General features: G+C 28.6%; 1 protein-coding gene across 2 annotated transcripts in view; it reads left to right on the top strand.

Moving 5' to 3' along the window:
* The window catches only part of LOC111677119 (facilitated trehalose transporter Tret1), a 70280-nt gene that overhangs the window by 45394 nt on the left and 4746 nt on the right, over positions 1-20140 (top strand). The window contains exon 1 of one of the 2 annotated variants that reach the window (XM_023438185.2): positions 4181-5017. The exons of the other annotated variant lie outside the window; for it this stretch is intronic. Coding sequence (XP_023293953.1) covers positions 4895-5017 — 123 coding nt within the window. The 5' untranslated portion in view covers positions 4181-4894. Of the gene's footprint in view, positions 1-4180; positions 5018-20140 lie in introns of those variants that run through there. 2 annotated transcript variants of the gene reach the window in all.

Below are 20140 nucleotides of genomic sequence, written 5' to 3'. Positions count from 1 at the left end.
ACAATACTTGTTGACAGATAAACTTATTGTCTAACATTGAAATTGTATGGTTTTCTTACAAACGTCAGCCAGATCTGCCAAGGTTGTATGATATGACAACCGTGTCTACACAGTTTTACGTTAACACTACTTAATTGTCTGATAATTCTCTTTTATTAGATTCCGAAGTTTATGTATATTACAATAGAATCATTGTCATATAAATGTTTTCTATCACCAGCATGGTACGTTAACAGAAAATAATCAGCTTATATTCGATTTGACAACTTTTCCCATACTAAATCTGACAACTGTGTAAGCTGACAGATAATTAATTACCTAGCAATTAAATTGTAAGGGTTTCTTACAATCGTCTGAACTGACACTTTGCTAATAACTTTTACAGGATCTGACAACCGTGTGTAAATTGCTTTTGATATAGAATATGTATAGGTATCGACGACAGCGCTACAGAAGCAGCTCATTTGGGTCCATTTAAGACGGTCCTGTTGTGTTTCCCTAATGGATGCACGAGTGTGTTTTGATGTCACTCTGTGCTTCACTTATTAAGCATATTCTTTAGACCAATCCTCCGTGACATGAAGGAGTATCAAAGTGTTTTGTCCAGTTCTCAGTGAATACAGGCTAATATCAAAGTAGTTGCGATTTCGTTTCATCTTCTTCCTCATAATGACAACTTCTGCAATAGTCATTAGCTAAAAGGCCTCCTAATGCCCGTAATTTCAACAAATAGGTATCTATCAGTGCATAGTTACCTTTGGTGTAAAAATATTTGGTAATTTTAATCCATAGGTACTGATTTGAAATACTTGACAACTTACTCCTTTGGTAAAGTTATCTACTAGTTATTTTACACTTTAGATATATATTTGTTGAAATTACGAACATAAGTTGAGCGAATACGGATATAAAAGCATTCCTAATATATGAGTAAAATTTGCTCTTCGCATTTACACGATTGGTAAAAAACAATAACAAAGTAAGATAAAAACAGCTGTTTTCGTTTTTTTTTTCTCCATGTTTACATTAAAATTCATCCCTGATATAATGTCACTTGCTTGTTTTTTTCAATCATTTCCAAAAATAAAGAGATTCATACGACTATCAGAATTTTGATCCATATTTTCTCCTAATGTGTGATGATTTCATTACATATTACGTTTAGCCGATCTGATCTGTATTCTTCTGCACAGTATTCTGATAGATCATATTACCTTAGTTGCCGTGTAAAGCTTTCATTAGATTTTCAATAGCAAAAGCCGTTTAAATTAAATCAATATGACTTTTTACGTCATCAAAGCCTAATGACCGGTAATATTATTGGTCATTTATAATCTAAATCTTTTACCTACGTCGTCGTTTAAATTAATTTCAAATTCTTTTGTATTTTTCCAAACAAAAACAAATCTATGTAAATATGTAGTTAATATTGTTCATAAAAACATTTTTTATTTGAATAATATCACTGTGCCTCAATGTACATACAAACAAATTGAAGAAAAATATGAAATATTCAAAGTAAACTTGCTGAGTGTGTGACGTCAAAGGCCTCTACAAATGCTTCGGAAACACACAAACCTACCACTTGTACTTGGCGCACACACCCTCATTTGTATATTATTTATTTGTTGTGTTGTTGTTGCTTAATGTCTGGTGGTTAGATATAGTGTTGTCAAATTTTTATTTGCGAAATGTGTGGAGCTGTAGCACAAAATTTTAATGGTTATTTGAACCTTACTGAAATCTTATCTGATCTAAAAAGCGATAACACTAACAAATCATCTGGGTACTTGTACCGATAAATATAGAATCGAATTCATTAGTTGCAGATATTAATGAATCTATATTGGGAATAACAATCATCGATCGATCAGCCAAAAGTTTGTGGATGACTCATTTTGGATCCGAAACCCAATGTCAAATCATTCAAATGTTCTAAATAGAATCTAATCAATCTGTTGCCCAAATGAATGAATCTATCATAAGAATATCAAATGTATCTTGAGATTGAGATTGAGAGACTGTTGGGCGGTTATAGACGACTTATCTGGATGTTAAAACCCGAAATCAGATCATACTTTAACTCATCCGACTCAACATATGTATATATCTTGTGAATATCAATTGTCTTAAAGGTTGTGCAAATGGAAATGAAGTGCTAATCTATGCCTAACTTTACCAGCTCAACTTCATCTCCACTGCACAACCGAATTTGTGCTTCATATAATGAAGAACACCTCGACTAGATGGTACAGTTTTGGAGTTTTCAAGGAACGTAAAAGTCCTTAGTGTTAATTAGAACTCTAAGCTCTTGTGGAAACGTAAGGAGAATTACTTCTAAACTTGTAGGTAATCCAATTATCTTAAAGGTTGTGCAAGTGGAACTGCAGTGCTAATCTATGCCTAACTTGACCACCTCATCTTCATCTCCACTGCAAAGAAAACCTCGACTAGATGGTACAGTTTTAGGGTTTTCAAGAAACGTTATAGTAAATTGGAACTCCAAGCTCTTGTAGAAACGTAGGGAGGATTACCTCTAAACTTGTAGGTAATCCATTTGGACGCAATGTCTGATGATGATTAGACCTATCATTATCTGGCGAAAAGCATTTGTCCACCTTGAGCTTGGAAGCACATGGACACACATCTATAACAAGTCTAAATCGGCTAATCAAGGCCGATATTCGGGTACATATATAGATGCTTTATCACACTGCCGACGGTACAAATGCTGAATGCGCTGATTTTGCTAAACAGCAGGCACCAGGATTTGATTGAGATTTTCGGACTCGATCAGATTCCTTTATGCCTGCACTCTTTTTCCAGGATGTTAAGGTTGTTGGATCGGAAAATTTATCCGTTAAGCTTGAACGCTTGGATATCATCAAATGACTTATTTCGTGAGAAGAATCCGAGTAATATGTCTTAAGATCCCGACCATTGATAAGTGTAAAACCATTTAAACGACATAGAATCTGGACATTATTGGCTATTGTTAGAAATTCGTCAAGACTTCTTTCTTTTCGTGGACGTATAACTGGGCACATCAGTTCGTGTGAAAGGAGAAGAACAACGCCAGTTATGGGAATATATTGCTCTACAAGAGTGCATACAGATGTCTTAGTCTTTAATCATTCATAGAATCTCTCAATGTTGATTTACTCGACGCGCACAGGCTGCACAAGATCTCCCAAATGTAAATGTATATCGTCCTCCGAGAGTTCATCGAAAAGAACATTGGAAAATCATTGAAACAAATCCGAAATACGCTACATTAGCCACACTGTTAAGTAAGGTACAAACTACACCAAAAAACCCCGCACGATACTAAAACAAAAACGTGCGAGGTGGAGGCACGTTAAGAAAGTAGACTTTTGAGAGAATTTTTCTGTTTTACGATAACTAAAAACGGAAATACAAGAGAGAGAAAGAGAGTAAAAAATTGTGTACAAATGTGGTAGACACAATTACTTAGCGCCTGCATTTATTTCCAGTTTTATTTGCTGCTGTTTGTTGTTGTTGTTATTTTTGTGGACATTACTGGTTTTTAAAAAGGCAAAGAGGCTCGATGTGTAATCAATGTCAGATAAAAAGCAAACGAACAAATACAAAGAAGAAAGGGAGGAAAGAAGGAGGTTAACAATCTAATTTACTTATGGGGGCTTGTGTTGGCGCTATTATAAAAAACTTGGCGACTAAAACGATGATGATGATGAAACTTTAAATGGAAATGCATAAATTGAAAAGAGTAAGATTAAAAGAGAGAGAGACAAAGACACAGAGCGTTAACATATATCTGGGGGATTGTTCGATTAAATGAAATTGCAGGCAAGAGAAAAAGAGAGGATTTTAGTGTTTTATTGTTGTTGTGTAGTTTTACTTCATTAAGGAAAAAAACATTGAGCAAAATATGTTTTTATTTGGCGCGTAAGGTAGGCAACGAGACATTAACAATCAAGTCGTGGCGGTGTTAAGAAATACAGAAAAAATATATAAATAAAATATTTAAACAAAATTTTTTTTTAAAAGATATACAACTAAAACTAATATAACCACAAGATATATAAACAAATTATTAAAAAAAGAAGAAATAAACCGGCTTGTTTTAAACAAAAAGAATTAAACAAAATACTCAAAATTTGTTATAAATTTAAATTAAACCAAAAAAATACTCGAATAGTGTTATAAAAAAATTCCATTAAGCGAGAATACTCCAGAAAATAAAAATTTTATGAAAAAAATAATATATTGCAATAAAATTCTCTATTTACAAAATTTATTAACAAGAAAATAAACTTTACAGACCTTAAACAGAGTTGTGTTTTTAACGGTTAACCTTTAACAGCAGCGAGTACAGAGTCCAAAAACGCAGGCGCATCAATGCCCCCCGTATTAGTAGAAGTGTAGGCGTTAATAAAATAATGAAAAAATAGTGTATGTTTTGTAACCTTAACGTTAAAGGACACATTCCAAAGGACATTACCATCAAACGCAACAAACGAAAAACAAAAAAAACATTTCTAAATTTTTATAACGTAACAGAAAATTCGTCATTTTAATGAAACAAAGCAAAGATATTGCTAAACAAGAAATCTTAAAAAACTTTCAACAAATTAGAAAAAACAACAATAAAAATCAACAACAACAAAAAACAAAAACTTATTATACTCAAAACATATCCCGAACTTAGTATTTATTTGTTAAAAACAAAATTATAAAAAAAAAATATTTATTAAAATTAGTGTTAAAATACTAAAGTAATCTCATAACTATAAATATATTTATTATAATAAATTTAAGTATTTATAAATCAAAAAAACAACAAATTATTTATTAAATAATAAAAAAATAAATCTCATCATATACAAAATACAAAAACAACAAATATAACAAAATGTCATCAACCTCATCGGAATCGAATCTTAAACACAATAACGCCTTGTTGGCCACCGAAGAAAGTTCACATTTATTGGAAAAGGCTGTAAATGGAGCTGATAAATATGGCTCACATCAAGCGGTAATTATTTTTTGTTTTTTGTTTTACTTCTTATTATTTGTGAAAAAAAAAACTATTTTAAATCTGCCTTCAAGTATCCAGGATTTTGTTATTTGCTATTTTCCTCCAATATGTGTAAAATGTTGTACAACATTTGTACATACATACATACATACATATGTGTTTTATGGTCAAAAGTGTGTATTCAAGAAAATTTTTACAACTAAATGGCAAAAGGTTGAAAATTTGGCAAATTTTTGTTAATTTTATTGCAACAACCAACTTTTATGTTTGTAATAACTAATTTTTAATCAAAATACTTGGAAATTTATTTAATTTATTTAGTTCTAAATAAGTTTACTTTCTTGTGCTGCAACTGAAAACATTTAAATTATTAGTTTTATTGCAACAACCAACTTTTATGTTTATGGTAACTAATTTTTAAATGAAATACTTGCAAAATTACTTAATGTAAATATAAATTAGATTACTTTATTTTGCTGCAACTGAAACCATTTAAACGTTTAATTTTATTGCAACAACCAACTTTTATGTTTGTGACAAGTAATTTTTAAATTAAATACTTACAAAATTACTTCATTTATTTAGTTGTAAATCAGTTTACTTTCTTTTCCTTTAATTTAAAACTCTCACTCTTCAGCAACTAACTTTTATGGTTGTGATAACTTAATTTTAAACAAAGAACTTCAAAAATTACTTAATTTAGTTCTTAATCAGTTTACTTTCTTTTGTTGCTACTGATTTGATTGCAGCAAATAACTTAATTTAGTCCATAATAAGTTTACTAAACAAACTAACTAATGTTGCAACAAAAATCATCAAATCAAAATAAGTTTAATTGCAGCAACTAACTATTATAGTTGTCCTTACTTAATTTTAAACGAAATACAAAGAAATTTACTTAATTTAGTACTTAATCAGTTTTAGTACTTTAGTACAGTTTTAACAAAATTTTTAATGCTTGAAGCGAAAACTAATAACAGTAAATCATTTTATTGTCAGCAAATGGTTGAGGTAATATAAATTTTTGGTTGTAGCAACTAAAAATACTTAAACGATGCTTTTAAAGCCCGTGAACGTTTTGCAACATTTCTCTTTAATTAATACTATTTTCCTTGTCCAGTTTTAAAATTTTTTCCATGAAAATTATTTCAAACGTTTTTTAATTTTATTAAAAATTCAATGAATAACAACTTTTACTGTAAAACCTTTTCAATTTAGTTATTGCTCGTTAATTTCAATGTCAAAAACTCTCTAGATAAACCTTTTAAAATTTCCCATACTAAGAAAAGAAAGTTTTTTTGTTTAGATTAAGAACTTTTATAAATTCTAATCTACTTTATCTTAACTCTTCAAAAAAAAGGTTAAAAAATTTAATTTCCAAGAATATGACGCAGCATTTTAAATTTATTCTATTTGCGTCATTTGGAAAATAAAAGTAATACTCTTGTTACCCATACCAAATTCCAAATAGACAAGGTGGTTCAATTATTCCAAAAAATTTTCTAATAATAAGTTTGAGTTCTTTTAGTAACTAACCCAACAAACCGTTTTTAATAAATATTAAGAAAACGGAACACGATTTGCTTTAGAGAAGTTGCTTTTGTAAATTATGAACTGATTTAGAGTTAGTTTCAGAACGGTTTCTTTGGAAAAGATCACAGTTTGATTACAAATTGTTTAATGATATCTGACTGTAACTGTTTCACAACTAGTTACCGGACTGGTTCTTTGGGATATAGATCTAGTTTAAATTTCTCATATGGAGGGGATAAAGACACATATTTTTGAAGTAATTTAAAAGAACTTTTTAGTTTTTAAAGTGACTCATGTTGTAGCAATTTGACGGATCGGGGGACTGACCCCCATTCAATCATTAACAAAATATACAGAAATGTCTTTCTCAGCAAACTTCTCCACATTAGTTTGCTGGGTTACTAAAACCAAAAATAATGCGTGTTCTAATAAATTTCATGAAAAACAGGCAACTCAATAATCAAATTATAGAAGATATTTTTCTTCATTAAAAAATTCCATAAAGTAAAGCGAAAAAAAGGAAAACTTCTTACGTGTTCAGACTATAAAATTTCAATTGAGGTTTCTTCAAGTAATGTTTATAAGATAGATTATCATCTTCAATAATGGATTTGTGTTTTTTTTCTTTTTCATATTATTTTTTGTATAGACATTTTCTCTATTCAAGATTTATGTTTTGTGATACACAAACTTTTAAAGATTTATTATAACAACAACATATTACATTCATATGGTGGGTTTGTCGACACTAGAGATGTAAATTTTCGCAACTTTTTCCTTTAGCGAATACTAATCGAAACTTTTCAATTTGAATACTGTCAAGTTCTTGAAACTTTTTAAGAAAACAAAGTAAAAAATTTTTAAATTCTCCCAACATTTGACACGGTTGTCAGATCTTACAACGTTGTCAGTCAAATGTTCAGAAAATCACTTTTATAAAAAGTCACTTTTTGTAAAAGTATATCGCTTAAAACCCGTTACTTGAGTAGTGGTTATTCATTTACCTTCCAGCACTAGTACACAAACAGTCGTACACACAGTCATCGTATGCGTTTTCATGTTTTTTGTGAAAAAAATCGAAGAAAACTTTTAAGATTAATAATTTCTATGTATTTTCTTGTATTCAATTTCATACTTGATCATCAGCATGGAAAATTTTTTTATATTTTCAACCGGCATTTTTTTTCCACTCTTTCTTAATCTTTTTCAATAATTTCTCATGCGTTCAAATGGCGCGCGCAGTTGTATTGCATTTGATGTTTGTTTATGCTTTTCTGAATTAATTGCAAATGTCAAAATTTTGACATTTTACATGTAGTAATGTTGTTTGTTTGTCGGCTGCAAGAAAACTGTAGTTATTCAAAATTTACCGTAACGTTTTCACTAAAGAAGATGAAGAGAAATATGAAGGGGAAGAGGGGTCTACCAGCGTATAATAATTAGGTCTGGACCATACTTTTAACTATACTATAGACTTGTCTATAGTTTTGACTATAAAATTGTCTATAGTCTTGACTATAAATATGTCTATAGTCTTGATTATAGACTTGTATATAGCCTTGGCTCTAGACTTGTCTATAGACTTGTCTATAGTCTTGACTATAGAATTGGCTATAGACTTGACTCTTGACTTGTCTATATTCTTAACTATAGAATTATCTATAGTCTTGAGCCTTGACTTGTCTACAGTCTCGACTATAGTCTTGTCTATAGTCTTGACTATAGTCTTGTCTATAGTCTTGACTATTGTCATGTCTATAGTCTTGACTACAGACTTGTCTATATTCTTAACTATGGAATTGGCTATAGTCATGACCCGTTGTCTATAGTTTTGACTATAAACTTGTCTATAGTCTTGACTATAGACTTGACTATAGACTTGTCTGTAGTCTTCACTATAGACTTGGCTATTGTCTTCACTATAGACTTGGCTAAAGTCTTGACGTTAGACTTGTCTATAGTCTTGACCCTTGACTTGTCTATAGTATTGACTATATACTTGACTATAGTCTTGTCTATAATCTTGACTATAGACTTGTATATAGTCTTGACTATAGTCTTGTCTATAGTCTTGACTATAGTCTTGTCTATAGTCTTCACTATAGTCTTGTCTATAGTCTTGATTATAGTCTTGTCTATAGTCTTGTTTATAGTCTTGACTATAGTCTTGTCTATAGTCTTGACTATAGTCTCGTCTATAATCTTGACTATAGACTTGTCTATATTCTTCACTATGGAATTGGCTATAGTCATGACGCATTGTCTATAGTTTTAACTATAAACTTGTCTATAGTCTTGACTATAGACTTGTCTATAGACTTGACTATAGACTTGTCTGTAGTCTTCACTATTGACTTGGCTATAGTCTTGATGTTAGACTTGTCTATAGTCTTGACTCTAGACTTGTCTATAGTCTTGACTCTAGACTTGTCTATAGTCTTGACTCTAGACTTGTCTATAGACTTGGCTAAAGTCTTTAATCTAGACTTATCTAAAGTCTTGATTCTAGACTTGACTATAGTCTTGATTCTAGTCTTGACTATAGACTTAGCTATAGTCTTACCTCTAGACTTGTCTATATTCTTAACTATAGACTTGTCTATATTCTTGACTATAGACTTGTCTATATTCTTGACTATAGACTTGTCTATAGTCTTGACTATAGGCTTGTCTATAGTCTTGAATATAATCTATAGTCTTACCTATAGTATTGTCTATAGGCTGGACTATAGTCTTGACGTAAGTCTTCATTATGTGTTGTTTGGTCTTGACTATTGTATAGTCTTATCTATTAACATGTAAGTAGTCAGGACTAAAATCTAGTTTGAAGTTTTGACTATAGTCTACAGGATTGACTGTATTTAGTTGTAATTAAAGTTTAGTCTTGTCTATAGTTAATTTGTCTTAAATGCAATGTTTTCGTTTTTTTCTAGATCTTAAATATTTATAAAACTTTTTTGTTTACTGGTTTATTACACCTCAATAGGCTACTAAATATGGCTAACTTTAGTGCCTTTTTATAAATAATTATGAATAATTTGCAAGTAATTAGAATATAATATATATCTAAAGTCGTAAAAACATTTAAAGTGTTTATTTTAACAGTTTCGCTAAATACATACCAGACAGACTAGATTGTATGTCTTAAAAATAAGACTGCCGATCACCTCTTCAGATTTTATACAAAACATTTATATAGTTTTGAAAACTTGTTCAATGAATTACTTTCATTCATACATACACTTTTTCTAGATATTTATATAAGTATATATATTTTTTTTGCAAATAAAACTAAAAGTTTATTTAAATGAATGAAATTTATTATTAAATATGTTTATGCATAAATAAATAAATTATAAATTTTATAACATTTTCTCAAGGTTATTCATGACAAATGAATCATATTTCAACTAAATAATAGCTAAATGGTCTTTCATTTAACCAAAAAAAAAAAAAAAATAATAATAAATATTTAGAGCATTATATTTATTAAAGCCAAACAAATGATAGACAGAAATGAATACAATGAAAACAAAAGTAACAAAATAGTTATTTATGTTAAACATATAAATTAACTAAATAGGTTCATTGGCATTTAGTTTATTAATTCAATTAATAATTGTAAAGTAAATATAATTATGAATAGTAGCAATATGAAATTATTAAATTTATTTAGCTAATTTTTATTAAAAGCATATTTTTTTTGGGAGAAAAAAATTCTAAGAATTTTTATCGTTATCTTTGTTTTAAGCATTTTCTCTTTGGCCCGGCCCCTAACCAAATAAACTCAATTAAATGTACATAACTTATGCATTAATGAAAAATTGATAACACTATGTCAATTCTAATAAAAACGTAATAATTAAGTCACATTTCTGTAATTATATGAACTGTTTTTTTTATCTAAACAAATATGTATATGGTCTATAGTTTAAACAAAAAAAATAAAAGACAATACCAATACCAGGAAGGAAATTAATAAAAAGGAAACGGTTATGATTTTGGTATATTATGTTTGTTTTGTGTTAAACTTTAATTAAAATTTAGTAAAATATTTATTTATACTTTTTTTGTCTAAATTCAAAAACGTTATCGCATTACCAAGGTCAACTTGTATTGAAATTGAAAATAGTAGGTAGAGAGCAAAAATGTAAATGCAAAAAAAAAAAAAAATACAGTACCACAAAGGCCGAATATATCAATCATACATATTGTTGAAGGTTTATTAACCCTTAAATGGCTATGGAGGGGAACACTTTACGTACGTAAACTCAAGTGAAAAAGAAAAAATAATATTCCATTCGTATGCTGGAAACAGCTGTTTTCCTTTTCTACTTTGTGTTTACGTACAAATACAACCCTGGATCTAATGCGACATATGAAACTAATGAAACATACGACTGTCAAGTTGTCTATTCGTATTTTCTCTCAATGTGTGATGGTTCCATTAGACCTGGTCCACACTAGGAAACTTTTGTTGAGAAACATTTTCTTAATTCTCTTTTGAAGTTTCCTTAATGTCCACACATAGAAACTTTTGTTTCAGAAACTACGTATTAATTGCAATGATTTGTTGTTGTACGAATGAGAAGAATAACAAAACAAAACAAGTTTCCGAGTACGAGAAACTCCGTTCCGCGAGAGAGTTGAATGATATTCTTTCTCTCTCACGCAAAATCAAAAGTTTCCCAAAAAAAGTTTCCTAGTGTGGACCGGCAGATACATATTACGTTTAGACGATCTCATTCGTACGTATGGTTCTACACTAAATTTTGACATATCATATTACTTGTTTGATCGTGTGAAGGGGGTGATTTAGTATAGGACACTTCACACTTTACGCACGTAAAGTCTAATGAAAAAGTAAAATGGTATAAAACGATAAAAAAGTAAAATGGAAACAGCTGTTTTACTTTTTTGTATATGTTTACATAAAAATACATCCCTGATCTAATGCGACTTTCTTGTTTTTTTTAATCAATCATTGCGTTCGTAATCTTCTACACAAAATTTTGACATATCATATCACTTGTCTAATTGTGTGAAGTGGGTGATTTAGTAAAGGGCACTTCACACGATCACACTTTACGCACGTAAAGTCTAATGAAAAAATTAAAATGGTATAAAACAATCACAAAGTAAAATGGAAACAGCTGTTGCACTTTTTTATATATGTTTACATAAAAATACATCCCTTATCTAATGCGTCTATCTTGTTTTTTTTAATCAATAAAAAAATGAAGAGAGTCACATATGTCTGTCAAGTTTTCCATTAATGTTTGATAGTTTCATTACATATTTTGTGACAGATGGGAGGGGAGGGTTTAGTAAGTAGAAGTTAGTATAATTTTTTGAATCTTAGCTTTGAACATATTTTATTTTATTTGTAAAGAACTATAGAGGGAATAGAATTGTCCCCTGGACTAGTACTTTGGAGCAAAAGTAAATACACAAAAAAGCCACAAAATAAAAGGCTTATTAACCCTTAAATGGACGTGCAGGGGAAACAGTGTTTAGTGTTAGTAATTATGTAGTTTTAACTAAAGTTTTGTGTAGTTTATAGTCCGAATATAGTCTGGTATATAATTCTGGCTATAGTTTTAACTAAAGTCTAAGTTTTTTTAACCTGTTTATAGTATATACTAAAGTCTAGTGTATATACTATGTGTGTATAGCTTTGACTATAGTTTTGTCTAGTCTTTAATCTTGACTAATGTTTAGTCTATAAGCATGACGTCTAGTGTATAAGTCTAGTCTATAGCCTTGACTTAAGTCTTGTCTTTTTTAGTCTTGACTAAAATCTTGATTATAGGCTTGAGCATAGTAAAGTTTAGACCATAGACTATAGTAGTAACAAAAGTATAGTCTATAGTCTTTAGCTGATTATAGGACTCTTGATTGTAGGCCTATAGTTTAACTATAGTCTTGACTAAAGTCTTGTCTATAGTATAGTATATAGTCTTGATAGAATGTAATCTTTATTATAATCTAGTATATAGTCTTAACTAGCCTATAATCTTAACTAAAGTCTAGTCTATAGTCTTTATTTCACTTTATTTCAGTCTGTAGTCGTGACTAATGTATTGTCTATAGTATATATAGATGATTTAGTATAGTCTATAGTCTTAAGCTGTATTATAGAGAACACTTGAGGCAATAGTTCCCTGGATTGGTACTTTCAAGAAAAATTTTCTTTTTAAAAATACATCAATTTGAATCTTAACTACAAAAACTTTAAAACACAAAGAGATGAAATTACTCCCCTAGGAAAGTACTTTTTTCCCGAATACTGTTAAACAGTGTTGTCAACTTTTAGCTATTTTTTACAGTTAAAGGGTTAAACACAGTTTTGTTTTTAAATTAACTCTATTAATAACCATAAAACTGTCACAAATGTTTGTAACATTATTAATGCAATTTAATAATAATTTTTTTTTTTTGCAAAATTATAATTTAAAACATTTTTGTCTTAAAATACATTTACAATTATGAGGACAATGTGCAAATGACAAAAAACAAAAAACACGGTTAATGACAATATTAAATTTCTTTGTTTAAAAACGCCTTAAAAAATTTTAAAAATATCTTTATTTCCATTTATTAACAAACCCATCCATTGTCTGCTGATAAATCCATGGTAAAAGTTCAGTTAAAAAAAAAATATTTTGGCCAAAGGCCAATTAAAAATGCAAAAAAATCTTTTGATTTTTTTATAATTTTTATATATAAACAGTAGTGGTTTTTTTTACTTATAACAAATAACAATGAAAGAAATTTTAAATTTATTAAAGCTGCTGCGTACAGAAGACTTTTTGACCAGAGAAAACATAAAGTTTTTATTATAAGTTGCAAAAAAAAAAAAAATATAAAAATTAACACAATTTTTCTTAAATTTTTTTGTTAATTATAAATTGCATCATTATTGATTAATAAATTTTAAATGAATTTTAGCAATTTATAAAATTAAATTTTAGTTTCTCTTTTTTATTATATTTATTACAATTTTAATAAAAATATGCCATAATTTTTAATTAAAAAAAGTAATATACAAAAATCTTTTAAAACTTACAAAATAACTGACTGCATTTTTATATAATTATCGAAATTTTGAAATCTAAGCGGAAATATTTTAATAACATTTTTAAAGTCAAGTCAAATTAGCAATGACTTTAAATGACATTTCAGTTGTTTTAAAATATTTTTGCTACCGCAATTTTTTTTAACTGTCACTTTATTGCATTTAAATATTGACATATTTATGTAATATTCAGTAAACATTAAATGTCATTATTATTCTACAACTGTCATAATCTAATATTCTATTTAATGTTTATTTCTATTAACTGAATGTCAAATCTATATTTATGTGATTTCATTTCTATATGAGTAAAATTTTTTTATTAAAATAAATTTTTATTGACACTTTGCATGGAATTTTTAATGAAAATTTTCCATAAAAAGTTATGTCAGTTATTATTGCATTATAATTATTTTTGTTAATTATTAATTATATTCTTTTTTTCTAAACTTAATTAGGGGTTTTAATATTTTTAAGATTTTTTCCCCAAAATAATAAAATAGCAAATCACATAAATATAGATTCCTATTGTTATGTAATAAGAAATTGTTTTTTGTTAAAATTTTAATTAATTAGCTTTTATTTTTAACAACAATATACCGGTTTTAATGACTTAATCAAGTTTATGCTTGTTTTTTTCTTAACAGCATCTTTTATTCACTTAAATAATTGGCATCACTGTTCTGCTGAATTCTAACAACAGGGTTGCAATATATAGTAGTATTTTAATTAGGGAAATAATGTTACATAACATTTTATTTAATTTTCATTCTCTTTAAGCTATGTATACAAGATTGTCAGATCTTACATCGTTGGCAGGAAAAAAATATTTTACACAATTGTCAGATTGTTGTATGGATGTTATTTTAGCATTTATCTGATAATGATTCCATATGGAGTTACATAAATTTCGCACATCTAACAATAAAAATTGTCAGACAATTATCTGACAATGGCAATGTAATGTGTTTACACGTTTGTTAGAAGTCTGGCAATATCATTGTTTTACAATGTACTGCAATACTTTTTCTGACAACATTGCAAAACAAAAATTTTAAGTTCAAACAGTTGTAAGACATTTCTGAACACTATCTGTCAACATTGTAAGATTTAACAACTGTTTATGGGAAGTTTTAACAACTTAATTAAATTTAAGTTAGGTTTTTCTTACCATCGTCTTATTTTCACTTAAATTATTGGCATCACTTCTCTGCTTAAATCTAACAACAGAGTTGCAAAAATTTAGTAATATTTTAAGGAAAACATTTTTTTAAACTTTTTATTAAATTTTTATTGATTTCATTTCATTGATAATATATTTACAGGATTTTGTAGTCTGACTAGTTTGAGATTTAATAGCAAAATCAAAATCACAATTTTAAAAGTTTTTATAGTTCGATTTTTTAAGGAAATGTCAAAAAATGACATCCTTATTACACTACCTTGAGTTTTAATATCACGTTAAAGAAAAACTTAATTTTCTGTCAACTACAAGAAGATAACATTGTTATGACAATAAAACTTACAACATTTCTGTCAAATTATTGACATTAACACTTGACATATTTGCAATAAAATGCACCTATTTACTAGTGTAATTTAACACTCATGTAAACCACATCCCGTAATTAAAGCTAAATTTTTACACTAGCAAAAAATTATATTATTCTTTTTTTGAGGTTTTGTACGAATGTACTTAGTTTAAGACTAGATTTATTAACACTAAAGCAAATGCTGCAAATTCCTTAAGAAAAAAAAAACTAGTTAAAACAACAAATAAGAAAACCTGTAAAGTTGTCCCTGGCTTGCAGCACTTCCCAAGTGTAAGTAAGTGTCAGTCAGTGGTAGAGTATGTGTAGGAAGAAGTCATTACTATTTTAAACAGAAAACTAGTGTTGGCTATTATATTACATTAAGGCTTTGCTCGTTTTACCCCCCCTTTTTATGAACTTAATTACAAAAATAAAATGACTTATCTTTAAAGCAGGGGAGCTAATAAATGAACTGATATTAAACAATAACAACAGATTACCTTGATTACTGCAGGAATAAACTAAAAGGAGGAATAAATAAAAACGTTTAACAGCACGAATGCCAAGAAATATTTTTAAATATAAGGACAAATATAATTATTGTAGGGGAAAACAAATAGTATCTTTACGTAAACATTTTCAAAAGCAGGGCTGGAGTAAACTATTTTTAGAGCAACTGCAAATAAAAAGTAATATTGTAAAGTTTCTTGTCTAACTTAAAAACTTATCTAAATTGTTAGAAAATTTAATAATTTAGTCAAAAAAATTAATGTTCAATAACCATTTTCCAACCCTGTTTTTATTCACACACATGTTAAGAAGGACCATTAACCATCCTACTATAAATACTTAGGCGTTGCCAACCTGTAGAACCAGTTAATGCAAACAAATTACTTTAACATCTTGTGATTTTTTTTATATCATCTTAATAGCTCTATGAATCCCTGTTGTGTCTTTAAGTGGAGTGGGCGATTTGCAAAAAGAACAGGCAAAACAAATAAATAAAAAGTGTGAAAGGCATTTGGGCAAGGGCATTACAAAGTGACCCCTAAAAGTCTTTACTTTAGGTAGACATATGCGTATAGCGTTTACTTTAGAAATAAAAATATTTGTTAAACTTAGGATGAATAAATACCTAGTAGTAGTAAATATTTATCTATCTTTGCATACATTAACTATTAATATTTATTTTATTTTTGGCTATTTTTATTGAGTTTATTTTGGTTTTTATTCAACTTATTGTCTAGTGTTGACATATACAATATTTTATGTAAACATGTGACGACTGAATATATGATAGATGGATATTGAGTATTTTGCTAATAATAGTGATTTTAGTACGTAAATGGGATTTAACTTTTGGTGGGTAATTGAAAGAAAAACATTACAAAATTGGGCGGAAAAGTAGTACAAGTTAAAAGTGTTGCCAATTTTTTGGGTCATTTCGTTTTGGCAAAAACCGCTAAAAACTTTTTGTAGAGGCCGCTAACAAACGTCAAACTTAATCAATAGACTAAAGTATAGACTAGTTCCTAGATTATACTATAGACCAGTCTTTAGTCTAGACTATAAACTAGACTTTAGTCCAAACTATAGACTAGAATTTAGTCTAGACTATAGACTAGACTACATAGTAGACGGTAGACTATAGTATAGACTAGACTATAGACTAGACTATAGACTAAACTATAGACTAGACTACAGACTAGACTATAGACTAGACTATAGACTAGACTATAGACTAGACTATAGACTAGACTATAGACTAGACTATAGACTAGACTATAGACTAGACTATAGTATAGACTAGACTGTAGACTAGACTATAGACTAGACTATAGACTAGACTGTAGACTAGACTATAGACTAGACTATAGACTAGACTAGACTATAGACTAGACTATAAACTAGGCTATAGACTACACTATAGACTAGACTAGAGACTAGACTAGAGACTAGACTATATACTAGACTATAGACTACACTGTAGACTAGACTATAGACTAGACACTATAGACTACACTATAGACTACACTATAGAATACACTATAGACTACACTATAGAATACACTAGACTTTAGTACAGACTATACCTGACTATAGACTAGACTTAAGACTAGGCTATAAACGAGAATATAGATTAGACTAGAGACTATACCATTTACTAGTTTATAAACTAGAATATAGACTAGACTATAGACTTGATTATAATTCAGGCTTTAGACTAGACTACAGATTAGGCTATGGACTAGACTATAGACTAGACTTTAGACTACACTATAGACTAGACTATAGACAAAACTATGGACTAGATTACACTATAAACTAGACTATCGGCTAGACTATATATTATACTATAGACTAGACCTTTAACTAAACTATAAACTCAAACAGACTATATACTAAAATTTTAAAATCAGGGATTCTATATTGTTCTATATGTACATTGCCATAATACAAAGCCTTCCAAAAATGTATATTGGCAACCCTGCAAATATATAAAAACTCAAGTGCATTAAAAGGTTGTTTGAAAAGAAGGGGGTGTGTCTGGGTTTTGAGACCACATTTACGTATTTTAAATGAAAATCAAAACCTAAAGAAAAACAAAATAGAATAGAAAATAAAAAAATAGAAAAACGTCATTTGTCTATATAGATATTTATGAAGTTTATATGACCACAAAAAAGCTTTAAATTTCTTCTATGATTTTTTTCTTTGTACCTATTGTTAACAACAGCACATACTATACTTACTTAACAGAGGACAAAAAGGGCATTTGTTTTCTTGCTGCTTGCTCTTTGCCTTCTTATTAAATACTCGCCCCATTCCATTATTTTGGAATGCAATATGCCCAAGTTTATTACATACATACGTACACATGTATGTACGTAGGCAAAGTAAAGGAGGAATTTTTGTTTGTTTTTATTAAACAATTTCACTTAATATTCTCCACGGGTTGTGAAATATATAATTTTTTTTATTTTAAACTAAAAAAAAACTACTAGCCAGCTGTTGGCTTATTGATTTTATTAACATTTACCTGATTGGAATTATAATTTTTATGTATTTTTTGATTATTATGTAAACAAACAGCAGAGGCTCAAAAACAACAACAACAAAAGTAACCAAAATGTATATGCAATTTAACCGGGAAGTTCTAAATTTACATTAACTGTTATTTGAAACAAAGCAAAAAAAGCTTTTGTTGTCTTTTTAACACCTTGACCAATTTTATTAAAGCTTTTGTTGACGGCATTTTAACAGTTATGAGAAAAACAAGCAAAAAGTTTCAATACTTTTACTGTTAGGAAATAAAGCTTAACAAAGCAATAGCATTAAACAAAAGTTTTTTTTTTGTAATTTATAAGTTAATAACTTTTTTTTAAATTTATTGTTATTAAATTCATAACCTTATTTATCTACTTCCTTTTCCCGTTACATATTATAATAGTTGCCATATTTTAAGCAGTCAAAAGGAAAGAGTGTTGCCTTATTTATATATTTTGTTAGCTGGCCATATTTTTAGGATTTGTATGATGTTTTTGGAAAACAATAGTAATTTTAAATTTGTTAGTTTTTTTTTTGCTTTAAAGGTCTTTTGTTTAAAGTTTTCTTTTATTAAAACACCTGACTTTTTTTATTTAGTTATTTTGTTTTTGTATATATTTGCGTCATATTTTATAGTTTTGTTTTGTTTATTTTCGTTTTTTTTTTACAAATCACTGAATAACTTTTAGGATTAAGTTGGCAAATCCTTCTCATTAAATAACACTTGTTATTGAAAATTGCCAACAAATAACAATTTAGTTATTAAAAGATTGCGCCATAGTTTTCGTTCCCATATTAGTACTGGCTGCAGTTTATATTAGTTAAACGGTAGGTAACGTTAGGAACTTAGGCTAAAGAAATCGAAATTATAACGCCCAGAGAGACAATTGATGTTTTTGGTTGACTTTTTTTAACTTTTAGGTTTATGATTTTCAATTTGGATTGATGTTTTAACAAACAAACAAAAAACCAGCTGTTATGAACAAACTCATCTATTGTGAATGTGACTGTGTAAGAGAAATGTCTCGCATTGTTTCAAGAGCAATTGATTTGAACTGATTTTTAGCGGCTTGTATATTCTCTAATACCAAAACTTTTGGTTTATATTAATTTTACATGCTTGTCTAAAAAACAAAACATTTTACATGTAATTTTACATATCCCCTGGATTAAGATATTTTTCGATTACATATTTCTATAGAACATTGATAAAAACACTTGATATGATATGAAAATAATATTCAAAGTCCCCTACAAGTAACCTTTAGAGAATTACAAAACTTTGCAACAAATAAATTTCTACATAAAAATCGTATTTTCCTTCTCTTCTGTTTCAAGATCATTTGCAATCATTCTTTAAAATATTGAGATCTCGACAGATTCTGAAATTATCTCAAAAGAATGAAAGTCAGTCTAAAGTCAGATTTGAGCTTGAAGAGCTAAAGCCGAGCGCCTTTTTGGGACCATGCTGGTATAAATCCTAAGCATATCGTTATTATTTAACGAGAATAGAGAGCGCCAGATTGATATAGAGATGTTATCTGATATAAAATCTTAAACATATTCTCAACTTTACAGTTTCATTTTGAAAGCATTTAGTAACATCTATTATAGACTCCTGTAACCTTTCAGGTATCATAGTGGAATCAGCAGTTACATAAACTTTAGAGAGCTACTCACAAAGAAACCATGAACCCTTTAGTTTTGTTTAAAGTCAAGCAGATATAGTAGATATAGTATACAATATTTATCTAACGATTGTGTAGGGTAATTGGATTGCAGTTAGAACACATCAATGAAACCGCATAAAATGACATTTTGAAGAATTGAAAACAAAAAAACAATTGTTATCGGGGATCATAAATTTAATATCTGTATTAGATAGATGATTGCAAGTAATCCCTTTAACTAATAAACAAAATGATAGTA

This window comes from Lucilia cuprina, chromosome 5 (genome assembly GCF_022045245.1).
Source record: "Lucilia cuprina isolate Lc7/37 chromosome 5, ASM2204524v1, whole genome shotgun sequence".
NCBI lineage: Eukaryota > Metazoa > Arthropoda > Insecta > Diptera > Calliphoridae > Lucilia > Lucilia cuprina.
The sequence above is the reverse complement of the archived record's forward strand: the minus strand, read 5'-3'. Positions and strand labels throughout refer to the sequence as shown.